Consider the following 20,305-nt stretch of genomic DNA (forward strand, 5'->3'; position numbering starts at 1 on the left):
AGTTGCCACTAGCAGCTTCACTCAGCCTCGGTTTCTTTGTGTGGCACCTGGAAAAAGCATTTTCTACGGCAAATATGTCTCTAAGCATTAATGATAGGCTATTGTACTAGTTTGCCAGGACTGCCATAAGAGATTACCACCAACAAGGTGGCTTAAGAAAAGTACAAGTTTATTCTCTCCTAGTTCCGGAGTCTAGAAATCTGACATGAAGACATTGACAGCGCCTCTCTCCCTCCAGAGGCTGGAGGGGAGGATCCTTCCAGCTTCTGGTGGTTGCTAGCAACTCTTGCTGTTCTTGGCATGTAGACTCATGGCTCCAGCCTCTGCCTCCATCTTTACCTGGCTTTCTCCCTCTGCGCTCATCTCCTCTTCTTTTAAGGCTACTACCACATTGGATTGAGGGCCCATTCTTCCAGTACGACCTTGGGCTTACATGCTCACTCAGTCCTGTCCGACTCTTTGCAACCCCATGGACTATAGCCCGCCAAACTCCTCTATCCATGGGATTTCCCAGGCAAGATCACTGAGGTGGGTGGCCATTTCTTCCCCCAGGGATCTTTGATCAAACCTGCATTTCTTGCATTGGCAGGCGGATTCTTTACCACTGAGCTACCTGGGAAGCCCAATCCAGTATGACCTCACCCAAACTAATTATGTGGGCAAAGACTCTGTTTCCAAATAGGTCACAGTTTCTAGGTGGATGTGAATTTTTGTGAGGAGATACTGTTCAACCCAAGATAGCTGTTTAACTCCCCAGCTGGGTGCCAGGTGAGGCTCAAGGAAGTTGAGTGATTTCCAGAATCACACAGCTAATAAGGAGACCTAGGATTTGAATTCACTTTTAGCCTTGACCTGAGATCAATACTCTTTATGCTACCATTTGTAGGATGCCTGCTAGAAAATTGTTTTATCCTATAGGCAGTCAGCAGCAACTAACGGTTTGAAATTGAAGAGTGACTTCTGAATTGAGATAAAAGTAGCAAATATAAATTGAGGGTTTTTGTGTGCCAGGCATGGTGCTTTGCACTGGATTATATCTATTTAAACCTCATGGAAGATTTTGAGGTAAATTCTCTCATTATCCCCACTTTGCAGGCAGGAAGGTGGTGAGCCACAGAGCCTAACTGTGAGCTCTTGGCGTGCGTCCTTCAAGTGCAACCTATTTCCCAGGAAGCTGCTCCTGTTGGCTGAGTGCAGACCTGCAGAGGCTTGTTAGTAGACCAGGCTCGAGGCTGGCTTTGAAAGAGCAGGTGACCTGAAGACACCTGTCAGGGAGAGTGGTAGGACTGGTGAGGAGGGGCTCTCTTAAATCTAGAGTTATTGTTTCGTTGCTAAGTCGTGTCCAACTCTTTTGTGACCCCGTGGACTCCAGCCTGTCAGGCTCCCCTATCCAGGGATTTCCCAGGCAAGAATACTGGAGTGGGTTGCCGTTTCCTCCTCCAGGGGATCTTTCCGACCCAGTGATCCAACCCACGTCTCTTGCGTCTCCTGCATTGCAGACAGATGCTTTACCACTGAGCCACCAGGGAAGCTTGAGTCTAGAGTTACCTTTGAGTGACAGACTTTAAATTTGAGTGACAGAAAGTAGTGATGCCAAGAATAGAAACAGGTAGGTTTAAGAAAAGAAGGATTAGAGGGAAAGAGAAGGAATGGGGCTGAAGGGATCCTTAGAAAATCCCATTTTCTGGACTTTTATTATATTTCATTATATTGACATTTGTGATTTTCACAAAAGCCCACCTATTGCCTGCAGTGAGAAATCTTTATACATGCTAGTAAATGTCAGCATGGGTAATCTATAAGTTTTCATGTTTTTTGAGTTATATTTTATGTCTGTTTTTAAAATACTGTATTTCTAGATTTTGACTTCAGTTGTTTATTTATGATTGGTTCAGGGAGTCTAGATGTGGCCAGAGTAAAGACTCATAGCCAGTGGAAACCTGGTCCCCGCCATTGGCAGAAAGCAGGGACACCCCAGGGCCAAGAGTGTTCTTAAGTTTAAAACTGTTGGCTTAGGAATCATCCCTAAAGTATAGTCATTGTAAAGTGATGTGAAGTGCCGGTCGTAATGGCCACAGCGAACAGCACTGAGGGAAGCCATTAATGCTGGGCTGCTCACCACCTAGTACCCCCCGTAGCTTAAGGAGCAGCTGGTAACACTGGGGTTTACAATTACATTTCTAAAGTTAAAAACCAGATATTATTTAGAAAGAATATGTGAAAGAAAGAAAAAGGTCCTTTGAAAATATTGTTCTAACTGTAGTAGTAACTGCAGCCCTCTCAGAAGCAGTCCTGGGAATCACGGATCTGGCTTTGGATGTGTACCTCGTGTGTCTGTTTCTTTTCTAAAGGGCCAGTGCCACCTCGCTCTATTCCTGCCCCACAGAGAGGGGCCTGTCTGCTCAGCAGCTTCTATTAGATTTATGTTAGTCTGTGTGCGTGTGTGCTCGGTCGTGTCTGACTCTTTTGCGACTCCGTGGACTGTAGCCCACCAGGCTTCTCTGTCCATGGGATTCTCCAGGCAAGAATACTGGAGTGGGTTGCCATTTCCTTCTCCAAGGATCTTCCCAATCCAGGAATTGCACCTGCATCTCCTGCATTGGCAGGCAAATTCTTTACTGCTGTGCCACCTCTTAGCTTGGGCCTCCCTTTATCTTCCTAGAAAAAAAGAAACTAAGGTTTTACCTTTGGTTAAAGGTAGTTTCCAAAGTCCATTTTAGTCTTGGGTGTAGGTATGTTTTGTTGTATGTCAAAGGTCATTTAAATCCAAAGTGCTGGCAGCTTGCAAATATCCCTAATGTTGCTTTGTTTGTACAGACCAATATCCATGCATGTATATCAGGAAACAAAAGGATTAGGAATTAGGAACTATCCACTGTGCATCTCAGGCATCAAGTGTATTCTCTGAATTTTAACCACACTATGGATTCTGTTTTACAACATCAGTTGTTTTATTCGAGTTTTATTGTATGTTCATGATTATCAAAGATATTCCTTCTACCTTATTTTATTATGGTTCTGTGAGTAGAAAACCTTTAAGAAAGAAAATGATACATGTTTTTCTTATCCTCAAATTTTGGTCTTTGCCTGTTTGCCTGACCACAGGCACATCAACATTTTCACCATTGTATCCAGAATCTTCTGAAATAAAAACACTATTTTTACAGTATTCTCTTGAATCTATCATCCTAGTATCTTTATCACGTATTTACTACTCAATATAAGCTGAAACACAAGAACCTTTATTATCTATCACATTTCCTAGCTGTGAACAGAACAACCTATGCTACCAAATGAGCCACAAGAGATGTAATCACGTGATTTCCATCTCCATTTCTGGAACAAGGTGAGCTGTATGGGTGTATGTACATAGTGAGTAGAAGTAATCAAATGTTTTAAGATGTGGTGCACTCCAGTGAATGTTTTCATTCATACTAAATGTCATCCTGCCTGTACACTTCTGGTGATTGCTGAATGGAGCTAAAAGGGCTGCTTAATTAGGAAATAATAAGGCGTTTACCAGAAGAAACAGCTTCTTATTGTACCTTCATGACCAAAACTTAGAGGCCTGAGTTCTTTAAGTGATTTTTTCATCATCAAATAATCAGGTCTTTGTTGTTGTTGTTGTTGTTATTTTATTTATTAATTTTTTTGTAATTTATTATCCTGGTCCTGACCCTCTGTTTCTTTTTTTTTTTAAATGACTCAGAAGTTCTCTTTGTGAATTGACAGTGAATTTTAAATTACTTATATCTTTGAATTTTGATAGTTCTTGGCTCTAGGGACATTTTGTCCCTTCAAAAAGTTGCTCTCACTGACTTGAGTTCAGTGGTACTAAACTCTCAAGTTTATTTATGTGCTCCAAATCTGGAGCCCACTCAGTCAGACTTGCTGCAGGAATAAGCAGAGTTGTGAGGGCCTGGAGGCGGTTCGTGTATGCGGGCTCGGTCGCTCAGTCGTGTCCGACTCTTTGCGACCCCATGGACTGTGGCCCTCCAGGCTCCTCTGTCGATGGGATGGGATTTCCTAGGCAAGAATACTGGAGTGGGTTGCCATTTCCTTCTCCATGAAGGTAGATCATGGGTTGCTTAGCCCTCCATGAGGTTCCTGGAGGGCTTGGTGTGGTGTGGTGCCCCGTGTTCTGGGCCTGGTCCGTGGGGCCTTGAGATCTCAGGCAGGAGGCAGCCCCAGTTGGGCAGGTACAGGGGACGGTGTGGGTTGGGAGGCAGACCCAGACGCACATGTAGCTGACACATTGTAAAGTTATTTCCCTTGCCTCAGCCTCTGGTCCACCTCTGAAAACAAGAGTCATCCTTGCTTTTCTTTCCAGGTTAAAGATTAAAAAAAAACTAGACTGGCGGGGTACAGACCACAGCTTTGCATAGAGCAGGTGCTCACTTGGGACTCTTTTACCTGGATGGATGGCCATCCTATCCTGCCCCTTTTATGTGGATGTCAGCCTTTGTTTTGGGAGCTATTTTACTAATTAAAAAAAAAATTTTGAAAAGTAAATATTGGAGCAGAGAGAGGGGAAGGAGGAATCAACAAGTGGGTGGATGGAAACCAAAAGGAGGGAGGAAAGTGGAAGGGGAAATAGTTAATGGGGAGTTAGCTCCCCATTAGGAGGTTCCATTAGGTTCCATAATAGGAACCCAGGGGGGTGGGTACCAGTGATGAGGGGATAAGGGCAAAATAGGCCAAGTTGGCCAAATTAGCATTTTCTTTCAACATTTTACAAGTACCAGGGAATGAAGAAAAACAGGTCTAGTTCACCCAGCTGTCTCTGTGCCCTTCAGCCGGTCTCCTGTTCTGTCCTTCATTGCCTGGGTTTTCTGGGGCAGGGCCCCAGGAAGACAAAATCTAGTTAATGTTTTTGGCATATTTATGATTTCAAAATTAAATGAAGTGCTTACTTTTTTCTTCTAATTCTTTTTTTTTTAAAGGAAGAAAATGTAGCCTTTGGATCCCCTGTTGCTTAGTGACTGAACCTTTTGTATAATTGGTCCGAGAGAGAATAAGAGATTTGGTTAAGGAAAGGAAGGCAAAGTTCAGGTGCAGAAACTAGTGGGTTAGGAACTTTTGGAGCAGCCAGCAAGCCTGGGGGGTAGGGTAGGGCCTGAGAAGGTGAAGGTGGAGGAGAGGGCCTTAACCAGAGAAACTGAAGGGAGGCCAGATAACTTCAACTGAGTGTAGAGCCTCCCTGGTGAAAATGTCTGAGGCACTGCAGTATGCGAGTGGGTTGGGTTTTTGTTTTTTTCTTTTTGCCCCCTTTCTGGTTTTGCTGGGTCAGGCTTTGCCAGGGCAGTGCTTTCTTTCTGCAAATCAGAAGGAAATGATACAGCAGAGTTTAGTGTGGTGTAACTGTATTTGCTAATGTGCTTTATAGTTCAGCTCACAGAACTGATCAAAGCTGATCAAGTGTAACATGGAATGATCAAATCTCTGAAAGCAGGGTTGAGCAGCTGTCATTGTTTGAGGGCAACAGAGAGCCACCTGGTCGACTGCCCCTAACTGCCATCCTGTTCTCTTTTGCCCTGGCATCACTGTTCGCTCTCTAGGGCTCAGACATCCCTTCCAGAGCAAGGCAGTCTCTGGCCAAGCCTGAAATCCTACCGCATTTTCTACATGTATGTGTATTACTTTTTAAATTGCCAGGGAAAAAAATAAACATTATCTTTAAAAAAAAAAAACTGGGTACATTTTCCAAACACATTTCCCTAAGCGATTGCTCTCAAAAGTTAAAAGAAGTGGAAGACTGTTCATGACTGTTGGCTATTCTTCACATGTTCTCATTGACTAGATGATACCAGAGCTTTGGTGCTCTCATTCTAGAAAAACCAAAATGGCAATGAAATGCTTCCTGAACAGTTTTACTGATGTACATAATTTAATGGCATTCTGTGTAAATAATGTGATGCTTTTGAAATGGTGTTGACTTCCTGGATTGTAATTAATATATGAGTTTGAGCCCTTTAAGGTTATAATAATAATGAACTTAGTCATGTGATTGAATTCTTTTATATGTAATTATTTTGTGTTCCCCACAAACATGCATAATATCATTCCTCTAAAATTGAGTGCATGTGGGTTATGAAGCAGGATGCTCCTTCTGGCCTGAGCATGCTTTAAAATTATTCTTACATTGGTAAAATACCGAGAACATGGGAGGAGAGGAGTGGGAGTGAAGTTAGGACATGAGTTCTGCTGGATTTGGTGATGGGGAAGTGGGCAAGATGCCTTTTTCTGAACCTGGGTAATTTCAATAAATATCATAATGAACACAGTTAGGAATTTTGCATGTACAGAGTCAGTTAAGAAGGCCAAAAAAGTCTGGGAGATTTATTAACAGCAGGTCCTAAAGCAAAGTTGAAATACTGGTTTAGTTTTCCTTTTATGACTCCAAATGTAAAAGGGAAGGACCCTTTTCAACAGAGTGGAGCAGAGGCCCTGACTGGAATGTTAAGTGGAAAGTGGCAGGGCTGGCAGGCAGGTAGGAAGGGCGAGTTCTTTGCCAGGAATTAGCTGTGGGACTTTGGACAAGTCACAGCCTCTTGCTAGAGAGACTGAAAAAAACTGTACCAAAACCTCATCTAACCTTCACAACCTTATAGCTCATTGGGGGAAAAAAAAAATCGGAGACCTAACTCTGCCCTTCTCACCAAAGGCTGAGTTCTCCTGGCTTCCCCAGCGGGTACCTTGCCAAGGTGGAGTGGTGGATGAGGAGGAAGTCTGTCATGGTCCTGCTCCGTCGTTTGGAATAAAGACTTAGGGTGATAAGTTCCCGAGTGAACTTTCTATCCTGTGGAGATCCTTTAATAATGTCCAACTATTTTAATAGTTGGATTAAATGTTAATAACTTAATTATTAAACTATTAATAACCATTTTAATAGTTAGATTGAGTGCTCAGTCGCAAGTTCCTTCTCAGCCTGGAAGTCTTTTTAGGAGGGGTATCTCTGTATTATGAAAAGACTCTTTGTGGCCCTTGGACTGTAGCCCGCCAGGCTCCTCTGTCCATGAGATTTTCCAGGCAAGAATACTGGGGTGGGTTGTCTTGCCATCCTCTAGGGGATCTTCCCGACCCAGGGATCAAACCCGCATCTCTTATGTCTCCTGCATTGGCAGGCAGGTTCTTTACCACCAGCGCCACTTGGGAAGCCCATCTCTGTACTCTTTTCTGCCTCCCCGCCATAGAGCTTCCCTGAGGAAGAAACACCTGAAATGTGTCCAACTCAGCCCAGTGCCTGCATGGGAGCTAGATTGCTTTTGCCTGTTGGGCAGCACAGTCATGGGTGTGATGGAAATAGACTGCCCACTTTCATGAATACCTTTTCCTGTTCTTCTAATACCCTTTAAGAATTTATTTTTAAGTTGTGTAACTTGGGGAGGCTGCACCATTTTTCATGTATTACCTTCTTGTTATTTTGTCTTATTATTGGTTATTAGTATCTTAATGAAGAGTGTGTTCATTGTTCTGTAATGTCAGCCTCTTCTTATTTAATGTCAGAATTTAATAATTACCTCTATTTTCCTTTCTTGATAAAATCTTATTTTGTCCATATATTACCCCATATAATGTTTGTCTTTTAGCCTGAGAAATAATTTTGTAGTTCTGTACTTGTGTTCCTACTCTGAAATGTGTTTCCCTCTGATCCCTCCTATTTTTAATTTTCTTTCACCTTAAAAACAGTTGCCCTACCCATGAGCATTATGGGTCTTTTGTTTAATCCAGAAGCAACCACTTTTCACGTTAGACTTTATTTTATAAATTCTCCCTCTTATTGTTTGATTTTCCTTACTGTTACAAAAGCAGGGTGACAGTGTGATGTTTGTGACAGAAGCAGCCTGGTAGAGGTTAGGTTCCCCCTAAATTAGCCACTATGGAAGCACAGCTTTTGGGGGAGGGGAGTTTGGGGGACCGCGGGTAGGTGTATGTGTGCGGCTGAACTCCTCCCCTCTTCACCTGGAACTATTGAAACGTTGTTAATCGGCTCTACCCCAATACAAAATAAAGTTAATAAAAAAATACAGGTTTTGAAAACCTTTGCCTGTTTTTGTATTGACTGCATGATAAAAGTATGCGTTCCTGTTGGTCTTTAGATTCTGGGCCATGTTTCTAGCTTTTATTTACACTCCTCTTGGGTTTGGTACAGCTGAGAGAATACTTAAAATATGCTGTAATGTTTGTTACAGCTCTGCAGCTGGTTACATTGTACCTCTGCAATTGATTCTTAGGCTACAAGTTAATATTTTAAGCTATCCTAGAAGTAGCAAGTCTGTAGGGATCTAACCCTGCCCCCAATAGTTTTCTTTTCTCCAACTGCTCCCTCTTTAGAAGCTAAACCTGATTGAAAATGTGGCTATCTCTGCCTTGTGATGTTCAATATTTTAGATATGGAAATATGGGAAGCATAGATGTGTGTACAGATAATTCCCAGTTTGAGAATTGGCAAATAAACTGCAAGAATACACCATCTGTGACAAAAATGCAAGTCCTAGTTCTAATAGTAAAACTATTTTACTTATATCTGATGGACGTTTGTAATATCATTTCTATTGGAAAAGTATGTTCCCATTTTGACCTTGAGAGAAGCCAGAGTTTAGAAGTGCAGTGGGTAGAAGCAGGGTAGAGGGGAGCTTCAGGGAAACTCCAGAAAGTAGTTCTGTTCATCAGTTCCCCCGTGGTTTTTTCTTTTTTTCTGTATACTCTCAGACAGTAGACTAATTAACTTCCATAATTAGCTTATTGAATGGTTTGGCTTTATCTTTCTCATAAGAAAACACACTAAACCCTTAGTATTTGTTAAAAATGTGTGGGAAAAACTAATCAAGAGGCTTGTGAGGTGAATATTTAAACGCAGAATGGTTTTCTTCTTGAAGGAAATAATTTTTTAACTGTGAATAATATTTTACAAAAGATAACTTACTTTTGGGGGGGCTTGGGGTTGAAGGTTTTTGGGTTGTCGTCCTGAAATGTAACAGCCAGATGCCTAGAGAACTGGATTGCTGTCAACTTGGAAACTCTTTCGATTTTTCAAAAAGTATATTGCTGTCGGCCTGTTTTTTGTTAATCATCTTTCTTCAGAAGGTGAGTCTGGAGGGAAACCAGTTTAACTAGATTGTAGTTTAAAGAGGTTGTGATTTTAAAATTTGCTCCAAATTCATGGGTCCAATTTTGTGATGACATAATCTTCCTTGATTACACCTAGCACTCCCTCTTCTGCCAGTTTGTACATTTACAGAATGCTGTTCAGTACCTTCATTTTCTATCTTGTATATGGTTTTTAATGGTCTTTAATGGTTTCAGGCATGTAAATCTTGTCACCTCAAAAAATAATTCGAGTCCCTAAAATAGGAACCATGTCTCTTCCTAATAAACATATTTCACCTGTTTCCTTGCTCCTTGCAATCCTGATGCTTTATGCTAATAGATTTGAATTGTATTAAGTGCCTTAAACCAAAATTCCAAGTGAAATTGTCCTTTGGGTACTTACTGTCTTCAGTGGTTTGTTCTTTTCTTCCTATTTTGCAAAATAACTTTTGGCTGGGCTATCCAACTGCACTAGAGCAAAGAAAGGCAAATCCTATCCAGGGAGTGTATGTTACTAGTTTTGGTGATAGTTCTTGACTTATATAATTTTCCAAAAGGATCTAAGTCGGTAAGAAGGGGGGAGGTGGGGGGAAGACAAAACCCCCCACCCCCCATGTAAGTTTGAGTTTAAAATTTCAAAATAATGAAATACATGCTGCCTTTTCAATGTTTTTTTGTGGCACCCTAATTGTATGCTACAACGATAAGAAAATCAGACATCTTATAAATATTAAATGGCTTTGCAGGCACAATTAATGAGTTGAATGAGGTTACTAAGATTCCAGAGGGAAATTTTCAACACCTACATGGTTTATTTTACACACTCACAAGGTCTCCTGATGTGTATGACAGCATAAAAGCCAGAGAGCAGCGAGGAAGGTGAAAAGAGACAGGAGCAGGGCAGGAGCCGCTGCCCTTATCCCCAGCACCCTGCTCACCAGGCCACTGTGCCTTTTTGCCTCTTCAGGCTCCAGTTTCTTTTCTGAATATTTGTGGTGTCTGCTTTGAAGTCAGTTCTGCATTCAGATCCCATCTCTCCCACCTCTTACTGGGTTCCTGCTGACTTTGGGGCTCAAAGAATGTGGGTGACTTTCTCAGTTTCCTTGTAAAACAGCGGTAATGTCTGTAGCAGAGTTGCAGCAGGGTTAGACTTGGTACGCAGAAAGTGCCTCGAATATATGATGACTGTCTTAGGCAGCTACCATTTACTGTTCTCTATGCTTATTCCTGCCCCCACCCTGGCACCCTTTGTCCTCAGCACTGCCTGGCACAGAGCGGGTCCTCCAAGTGTTTTCCCTTGTGGCATGATTCCATGATCTTGGAAGAAGCCATAGTCAGCTCCCATGCAGAATTCCGTGCTTCCCGGCGCTGTTTGACTTCACGTCACGGCTGTGTGCTTGTCCTCAGTGAGCTTTCTCGAGCTGTCTTCTCGAACTCTTGAGAGTTCTGGAGGGTAGGGACTTGAACACTTGGTGTGAGCTCACCCCACGTGCGTCCCCCTTGCCAGCTCTGTGCTGTCCTTGTGTGTCTGTTAAGTTGCTCAGTCATGTCCAGCTCTTTGCAGCCCCATCGACAGTAGCCTGCTAGGCTTCCCTGTCCTTGGGGATTCTCCAGACAAGAATACTGGAGTGGGTTGCCATGCCCTCCTCCAGGGGCTCTTCCCCACCCAGGGATCTAACTCACGTCTCCTGCAGCTTCTGCATTGCAGGTGGATTCTTTACTGCTGAGCCACTGGGGAAGCCAGGCCCTCCACGAATGTTGGTAAATGAGCTGAGATTATTGTCCCAGAAGCCCAGCTGTTCAGGACTCTGTGTTATTTACAAAGTAAATTCACAGCTGGGAGAAAAGTGAGTCTTCAATTCACAGCTCCTTTTTAGTATGTACACTCGGAAAGCTTCAAGGTGACAAATGCCAAAAGGTCTTTAGGCCTTGGAGAGATGTAATACTTGTACTGTGTCCAGGAGTTTCGAAAATGTATTCTGATGTGATTCAGGTTGTGAAAACTTCAGGCTTGTTCATTTGTAAATTGGTTTTTATGGATGCACGTCTGCAGGTCTGTGTCATAGAAGGTTGTTTCTGAGAAGGTGGTGATCTCATCTGGAGGCTGACGAGCTGCGGGTTCATTGACACTGGCACCGCTCAGGGCCAGGTTTCTGAGCTCCTCTGTGCTGGACTCTAGTGATTAGAACAAGTGACACTCACAGCATATTCCCGGTACCCAGCTGCTTCACGACTGCCCAGGGATCTGTGCAGGGCAGGGCGCCAACGCCTGTCCTCCATGCTCAATAGTGGCACCTCAGCCCTGAATCACACCAACAGTCAGATCGCCTGAGACTTTGCTCTCTTGAAGCCTTGTTTGGGCTTCCCAGGTGGCTCGGTAAAGAATCCACCTGCCAAGCAGGATACGCAGGTTCCTTCCCTGGATCCGAAAGATCTCCTGAGGAAGGAAATGGCAACCCACTCCAATATTCTTGCCTGGGAAACCTCATGGACAAAGGAGCCTGGCAGGCTATAATCCACAGGGTTGCAAAAAAAGAGTCGGACACGACTTAGCAACTAAACAATAACACGTTCTCTCTCAACCATTTTCAACATAAATTTTATGGTTTCACATTCTCAGTCATCTTTTAGGTAGTTTTTTCTTTTCTTTTTGTTTTCTGTCTGATGCTTTCCTAGTTTATTCAACTTCAATTTTTATATATAAACGATGACACTTGTACAAATATAATAAACCTAAGTTCGCTCTAAGAAATTATTCTTTTCTGTCTCTAAGGAGGAGGAGTGTTCTCTGTTTAATGTAGACCATAGGCAGGCAGGTTGCATTGCTTCTTGAGTCTTGTCTGCTGTGGGGGAAATGTTAACAGGGCCGCGTTTTGGAGGTGATGGCTACTTAGGGGATTGGGTAGGGGTCTTCTTGTAGCCTTGTTACCATGGACGACATCTCCACTGTGTGGTCATGGGGGAAGCAGGGTATTCTCTCTGCTCCAGGGCTCTCCCACTCTTCAGGTAAAGATCTTCTTTAGAATAAATAAATGAAAATATACAAACATACATACATTTATATCTGTGACATTTGTTGTTGATGAGTTTTAATTTCTCAGGTTTTTGAGTTGTGCAAAAACAGAACAAAACAAGACAGTGTTTAAGGATTTTATTTAATAGTAGGTTTACTCTATTTTGTAGATTTGAAGAAATTTAGATACAGGGCTTTTCCCCTGTATATTTCACCATTGGCTAAAACAACACATCCACAGCAAAGTTGCTCAGCTTCCGCACTGCCTTCTAAACAGGCTACCTTTCCCTTCACTTAGCGTCATCACGTCCTCAGACCAGCAAGCCAGGAGTCCTGAGTGTTTCATCATGGTTTTCATCATGGTTTAGTAGAACGGATGCATGTGGAGTCAGGAATCTGGATTCTTGAGCTGGCTGTGCTCAAGTGATTTGAACTTTATCATCACTCATTTTTAAGTAAACATGAATAGTCTTTATTTTTCCTGCCTCCAATGCATCCTCAGGCTTTTGTGCTTTTGTTTTTTATGACTGTTCTTCTAGGGGAAGATCTGCCCTCATGTGGCACTTGCCACAGAAACCATCCTCCGCCACCCCCCCCACCCCCACCAACCCCCAATTCCTGCATCCTCTGGTGATGTTTCTTGGCCAGAGGCTGACACCTCCGGCTTCATTCCCAGGTCACCGTTAGGGCAGACTCCACACTCACTGATCTTTACAGCCTGTAAAGAGAAGGAGGCATATGTTTACTGCACAGGACCATTATGCTACAGGTATGGATCTCCTGATAGAACTTGGAGTCAGAATCAGGCATGCATGCAGTATGCTCCACTTTAGAGATGACCTTTTTAATATATGTGTATATAGCGGTGTTGGTGGCTCAGACGGTAAAAAAAAAAAAAAATCTTAACCGCAATGTGAGAGACCCAGTTTTGATCCCTGAGTTGGAAAGATCCCCTGGAGAAGTGAATGGCTACCCACTCTAGTATTCATGCCTGGAGAATTCCATGGACAGAGAAGCCTAGCGGGCTAGTCCATGGGGTTGCCAAGAGTCAGATGTGACTGAACGATTAAGACACACACACACACACACACTCACACACACAGAGTGGTGTTACACTTTGTCCCTTAAGAATGTTAAAATTGCAGAGTTTCTTTTTTGTCTTTTTAGGAAAAATTCCTTGCAGTTTTTTGTCTGTAGTATATAGTATCTTTGCTGCTGGAAGAGATGAAACATACTATTTGGTCAATGGCAAAGGCTAGTTTTGATAAGTGAATTTGTAGCAGTAGAGGTGTTTTTAGAAACTTTACCAGATTTCTTCATTTTTAATAAATAATTATAGTCACCCCTTTAAATGCCAAAGGACTTCAAAATAGTTCAGGCAAGTATTTATAATGCCCAACATTCTGTTTACTGTGTAGCTGTAATACTGGGATACATATGTATTTTTTTTTATATGTATTTTTTAATTAATTTTTTTTTTAAACTACAGGAGCTCTTACCAAAGTAAAGGAGAGTAGGCGACACGTGGAAGAAGGGAAGATGGAAGTCCAAAAGGCTGATGGCATTCAGGATCGCTGTAACACTATTTCTTTTGCTACTTTGGCTGAAATTCACCACTTCCATCAAATTCGAGTAAGAGACTTTAAATCACAAATGCAGCATTTCTTACAACAACAAATAATATTTTTCCAAAAAGTGACGCAGAAGTTGGAAGAGGCTCTTCACAAATATGATAGTGTTTAATGACTGGACGTTGGATTGTGGACTTTTTTTCAGTTCAAGGATAATTTCTATAGCAGAATACAAACTGCTATCAAAGAACTATTGCCAACTATCAGCAGTGGTACAAGGATGGTTTTGTGTTCAACTGAAACTGGGCTGAATATATAATTATGTAGGAAAGAAGCAGTTAATATGGTTATATAATAGAAACAGTACCACACATTGTAACTAAATTATACTATGTATGCCTACACTACCATTGTAACTTTTGGAATAATGAGTATACTATTTGCCTTATTGCTTTTTGAAGTATGGGTATTTTAGTGCATACTTTGTAGACCTCAAAACCCATGAAGGGTCTCAAAGAAGCTGGCTGGTTAAAAGCCTGCTGTGGATGCCTTTTTACTCTCATAGATTGGGATTACCTAAATTCAGCCTATTCTCTGTTTACAAACTCCAACTAGAGCAGCTATGCGACTTTGTGCCTTTAGACTCTTGGTTTTTCATTTCTCCACCCCCCCCACCCCTTTTTAAAGTAACCACAACTTTTCTGATGGAAAGAGTGAAAGGCCAGTGCACATAATGACAAACTGCTGGGAACCTCCTGTTGGCACGGGGGGCAGGGTGGGAGGATCATCTGTCATCAGTTTGCCCAGCGAGTTTTGCCTCCGGGATCGATGCTGGCGAGCACAGTGGAGGGAGACTCATGTTCGCCTTCAGAGAGGGTGTCTGTTATCGAAGATGGTGCCACTCTGTTCCCTTAGATGCTGCAGTAAGCCTAGTCTCTTCACTCAAGTGTCCTGGAAACTTGACGTGGAGATTTAATCGAACATGTCTTACAACCCGGAGAAGGGGTCTAATCTGTTGGGGACATGAGCACAGAATCAGTGACAATACACACTCGGTTTTAATTCTTAAGAGAGTTTTCTTTTGTTTTTCTTCTTTTTTAGCTTGAAATTTTTCTTTTAATATTCAGTGTGTGTGTGTGTGTTTTTTAATGGATCTACACTGTTAACTGGTTGAGACTCCACTGTGATTCACTTGTTTACTTAATCAAAAACTTTTCAGGGATGTCTATAAAAATCAGTGTTATACGTGATGAAAAGTAATGTTGGTTGATCTAATGAGGGACCAGAAATAATTTCTACTATTCCAAATGCTGATGGAAAAAAGTAATTTTTTTTAAAGTATTGATAAGCCCCCAGGACATTTAACCTTAAAAATTACTTTAAGTATATTGTTTTATTACTGTAAGGGAAATACAAATGACTGATAAGTACCAAAAATATTCAAAAGCAGCTTAATCTAAAAAGCACAAAGAGATTTTGGTTTGAAATACCAGAATCTCAATGTTTTTATAGTTGCTGAGCTCAATAATGTGATTCTTGAGTTTACAGGTTTAAAAACTGTCACTGAAAGGTTAAAGTGTCTACTGTTTTTAATGAAGTCAAACTTATGCTGCCTCAGAAATCCCTGGGTATTCAAGTGGTAACATAGAAGTAAAGAGGTCAGTTTGAAATGTTGGTGAGTCACATTGATTAAAAGAAAAGGGTCAATTTGCAGATAGTCATACAAAGTGAAGGTTATTAAAATGATTTCTCAATAGCACATTTACTCGAAAAAGTAATCTCACATGGGTTGATTTTTAAGATCAGATTTGATCAAAATTTTATACGTTAGGTAACTTAGAGCCAGATTTAACATCATGTGGCTTTGTCTCTACTACCAACATGTGGAACTGTAACCAAATATATTGTTCTCTAAAAAAATAACTTTCTCCTGTTGATTGCAAGATACAGTTCTATAAATGAAACCCATATATACATATATATATATGTTAATTTTATTGCAGAAGTTTAGAGATGATAATGATAGCATTTAATTTAAGTTTGAGTCTGTACTGGACAAATAAGCACTATGCTTTTCAAATGATTGGAAAATCATTTTTATTTGCCTCCTTTTTTTGACAGTGGTTTGATTTTTTGTTTGTTTAAGTAAAAATCACTAAACTTGTGCAACGGTAGCATGGAAATTATCTGAGGTGTCTTGTATGATCGTGCTTTGGCCAGGGTGGACATAGTTTAACTTGTAAGAGCTAAAGATTAAAGAGCAAGAAGGTATAGGTTCATGCTGCCTATTTAGAAGAGAACTTTCATTCTTCAGAACTACATAACACGATAATGCCACTGATGCATAAGGGGTTTAAATTAATTCTTTGGGCTAGGACACCAGGATCATTAGTGTTCATTTTCATCTAAGATTTTTATCTCTCTAACGTTCTTGGTCCTATTGAAACATTTCAGTATACAAAAATACTGCAATGTTAATACCCAAGAGAAAAGCCATCATAATGTGTATGCTGGTCATTATGATCAGTGTGGTACAATTTTTTAAAAATAAACTATCATGCCCTTCATGCCATTATTTGTCTTTTTTTCTATAATTCATAATTTATGATTAAATATGTATTTAGAAGAGGGTGTGCACTTGAGCCTGGCTTTGCTGTTGTAATTAGAAACAGTTGTAGTTGTTTATGTGCTGTAACTGTAATGCAGCAAGACTGGTTCTGCAGCTATGCACTGGAGCTCTGTTCCTCTTCTAGATCCTCTTATCTGAAGGTATATTTCAAACCTGGAATAAGGGAACACATTGGAAAGTGAAATGGAAAGCTAATGCCCATTGGCTTGAATGGAGTTGTAACTGGGATTTTCTTGGGCTTCACTAGTACTGTTGTCTTACAGTTACTTATCACAATATAGCAGTTTCTTAAATGCCAGTTTTTAATTGTCTTGAATTCTGCTGCTATTCTCATCATTAAGGACTTAAAAAATGTTTTGGTCCCTCAAGTGAAGCATGTCAAGTTTATATATAAACCTTTAAATGTCATTCTTTCCTAAGTTCATTTTTTCCTATTAATTTACTAAGTCAGTTTTTCCATTTATACTTTTATTTCCTCAGAATTGAATACCATGGTTGATACTCTTAAATCCATAGGCATTATCCAATATCCTCATTTCCAAACTTGTCTTTGGCTTACAGAATAAGCAAAACAGGGTATTATTTATTTGTAGACTAAAAATATTGAATATTATTTTATTTCCTTCAAAATATTATGATTAGTGCAGATCAGCCATGTTTATCTTTTAAAAAATAAACAAAGGTTGCTTTATTTCTCAGCTTCAATGGAATATTATAATTATTTTTTTCTCTAGTAATCAAGGAGGCATTTATTTAATGTGAAAGACTTAAACAGAAAAATAGAAGACTGAATTCACTGTCTTAAGCTTCCATCTGCAGTTGCCATATAAATTGTTCATGAAATTCTGTACTGTTTGATTAATTTAAATCCATAAGCCATTTGGAAGTCCCACTGAATATCTGCTTGTGTTAGTAACTTCAGTAACTATTGACCTTATAACAATAAATTGTGAGTGAGGTGTTTTGAAATAGTAGCTACTGTGCATCTAGCACCTGACACATAGTAGGTGCTTAAGTAGTTCATGTGCTTTCTCTGTTGGGAATAGTCACTGTTGGTTGCCAGAGGCAAGCCAGCTCCAACAAGCCTAATCCAAAATGTGAAGGGTCGTGATGGGTACAGGGACCTGGCAAATCCCACACAGGGCCAAACTCCCGTCTAGAACTAAGCTTGCCATCCATGTGGGACTTTGTAATCTGTCAGGTTCTTATCGTTATGGGTCCATTTTATTTATTTATTTTCCTGTGGCTTAGCTTTCTCAGCCTCTTCTGATACATCTAAAATGGCCAAGCTATCTTGCAGTTCACAGATTTCCTTAGGCCAGTGGTAGAAATCTGACCCAAGCTGGAGACATCACCTGTGGCCCAAGATTGGGGGGTGGGTCATGAGAAGGAGAGGGCCTCTTAAAGGGTGTTTGAAAGAAAAAAGGAAGCCACAGGAACTACTGTGAAGTTCAGCATTTAATTCCTCTTGGTCAGGGTCAGAATCAGCCATGACGAGTTCCCCTTGGTCACCGGTAGAAGCAACAGACGATGTTTCCACGTGCTAAGTTCTGGTGAGTCTTAGGAGTGGTGGAGTAAACTTCTAGGCAGAGTAGGGAAGGGTGCTATGCTATGGGTCTGGGGGCAGGCCCCTGGAAAAATCTGGCTTGGGGATTTGCCTCTGTCCCAGGCCTCTGACTTTGTGGGCAGTTAATCTAGGATTGAGTCATAGCTAAAGCCTTTCTAGGGATCACGAGTTCCTCCTTCTTGGTCTTGATTTCCCAATCCCATTATTCCTGTGGCAGAGGTGGAGCTTCCAAAAGTGGCTTGTTTTATTAAGTCATGTTTAGTCACTCAGCCTTGTCCAACTTTTTGTGCCTCTTTGGACTGTAGCCTGCGAGGCTCCTCTGTCCATGGGATTCTCCAGGCAAGAATAGTGGAGTGGGTTGCAATTTCCGTCTCCAGGTAATCTTCCCAACCCAGGGATCAAACCTGGGTCTCTTGCATTGCAGGCAGATTCTTTACCTGCTGAGCCATTGAGGAAGTTCCATTTCCTTGGATGAACTTGTCAGAAGCCAGCGTTACCTGTGAAGCTATCTTAAAAGGGGCTTAGAAAGACACAAGATGTGTGACATTCTTTTGCTGTGCGTCCCATCAGCATATGTGGAAATGATTTCTAAGTTTGCAGTGGCCAGATGCATCAGATCTTATTTTTCTAGTGGTTTGAATTTTCAGTTACCCCAAGAAATATCCGTCAGGACTTAATAACTGCTGAGTTGCTGGACTTCTCTGCCAACATAGTGGGGAAGCTGACCCAGCATATCTGTGAGAAAGAGAATGCGTTGGAGCCAGGGGTCATGTCATATATCCTACTCTGAATGACCTCAGGCAACTCACCAACCCATCTCTGAGCCTCCGTTGTAAGATAGGCCTATTTAGAGTTTATTGAATTATTGAGAGTATTAGATTAACCAATATGTACAGTCCTTCACCATTCAGCAGTATTCCCTCTCTAAATGACAACCATGGGAAGTGATAAAAATTCCAGAAGTAAGTACTTAGTAAATGATAGCAATGTTCCCAAATGCTGTGTGACCTTGAGGTAGTCACTTAACTTCTCTGAGCCAGTTTTCTATCTGTGAATAGGATAGACTGCTTCACAGAAATTGCAAGAATTGAATGACACATAAAGAGCCCTGAGCCCAGTGCATGGCAAGAGTAAGAATGATAGGTTGTGATTATGTGAGAAGGGATGAGATGTTATAGGGACCTCGTATAAGCTATAAGGAACCCACACCCGGGTCCCCATCAGACAGGACTTCCCACTGTCACCTTGTACCTGTCTTGGCCAGCTCTCCCCCATCCAGCTCTAGCTCAGGTCTGAACCCCTCTCCAGGTTCCCAGAATCCTAGCACAGCATCCTTGCATATTCTGCCTAGAAGCCCAACTCATTGCTTCTCAGACTGTAAATTCTTCCTGCTGGGTGGACAGGGGCTCAGCTCTCTAGAGAACAACCCTTTTCCATAAGGATCTCCACTTGGTTTTAAAGAGTTTAAATACCAGTATGTTTACAAAATTATCCTGTAGCTCTTACTAAGATATCTGAAGAAGACGGCTCAGAATTCTGCTTTTGTTCACCAATCACCAAGTTAATAATGGTTTTATTGATGTCTGCTGTGTTCACACCCTAAAATTAAGTACTTGAGGCCTAGGATGAATGAAGAGGGGCAACATGCTCTGTGTTCAGTGTCTCAGCCCTGACCTCATGAAATGCACATTTAGACACGTTTCTAAATGACTATCATTGTGTTCATTCTGGGAAGTTGAATTTAACACCTTCGAATGACTTTGGGAGCAACCATGCCCTGTATCAAAGAAGTCATACATGTAGGCCAAGTTTGGTTAAGACAACGTGGTAGCTCAGCTTTTGTTCAACCTCATGGCTTTAGGAAATGCAAAGTTTTCGTTTTTAATTCAAAATGGTTCACTTGGGGAGAAAAATGCTTTTTAAAAGTTGGAGTATGGTTTAGTATCTCGCAAATGGAGTATGGTTTAGTATCTAGCAAATTAGTTTCAGCTTAAATCCTGCAGTGTTTCAGTGTATCTGTTGATGTTCAGAGTCTGTAGTTTTGATCACTTATGTCCTGGCCTCTGTTCGTGAACTCATTTTGAGTCACCTGGAGTAGCGAGGTGCTAGCTGCATATTTAGTACAAGGCAGCAGCCACATGAGACCAAGTCCATGTCCTTTATCTGAACCCAAATACCTATGGGAAAAGCAAAGCCTTCCTTGGGGGGAAGGGGGAGCTTTCTTAACAAGTGGTGCTTTAAAATAGCTTCTATTCTAGAATCCATGGAAAGAAAATTCGACGTTTTAGATACCCATGCTGATAGGTGATCCCATGATAAATTGTACAGTTACCTAAAGAATTAAGACAATAGGTATCAAACATCTTAAAAAAAAAAAAAAGAAATATCTTCATATACTAATATAGAATTTTCCCAAGAAAATTATTTCTGGAAGT

The 20,305-nt window shown here is 41.3% G+C and overlaps 1 protein-coding gene across 1 annotated transcript in view; it reads left to right on the forward strand.

The window, feature by feature from the left end:
* SNX18 (sorting nexin 18) overlaps nt 1–17,272 on the forward strand; it is a 30,601-nt gene extending 13,329 nt beyond the window's left edge. Inside the window, exon 2 of the mRNA XM_065905128.1 lies at nt 13,593–17,272. Coding sequence (XP_065761200.1) covers nt 13,593–13,846 — 254 coding nt within the window. The 3' untranslated portion in view covers nt 13,847–17,272. The remainder of the gene's footprint in view (nt 1–13,592) is intronic.
* The last annotated feature ends 3,033 nt before the right edge of the window (nt 17,273–20,305 follow it).

This window comes from Muntiacus reevesi, chromosome 14, assembly GCF_963930625.1.
Source record: "Muntiacus reevesi chromosome 14, mMunRee1.1, whole genome shotgun sequence".
NCBI classification, from domain to species: domain Eukaryota; kingdom Metazoa; phylum Chordata; class Mammalia; order Artiodactyla; family Cervidae; genus Muntiacus; species Muntiacus reevesi.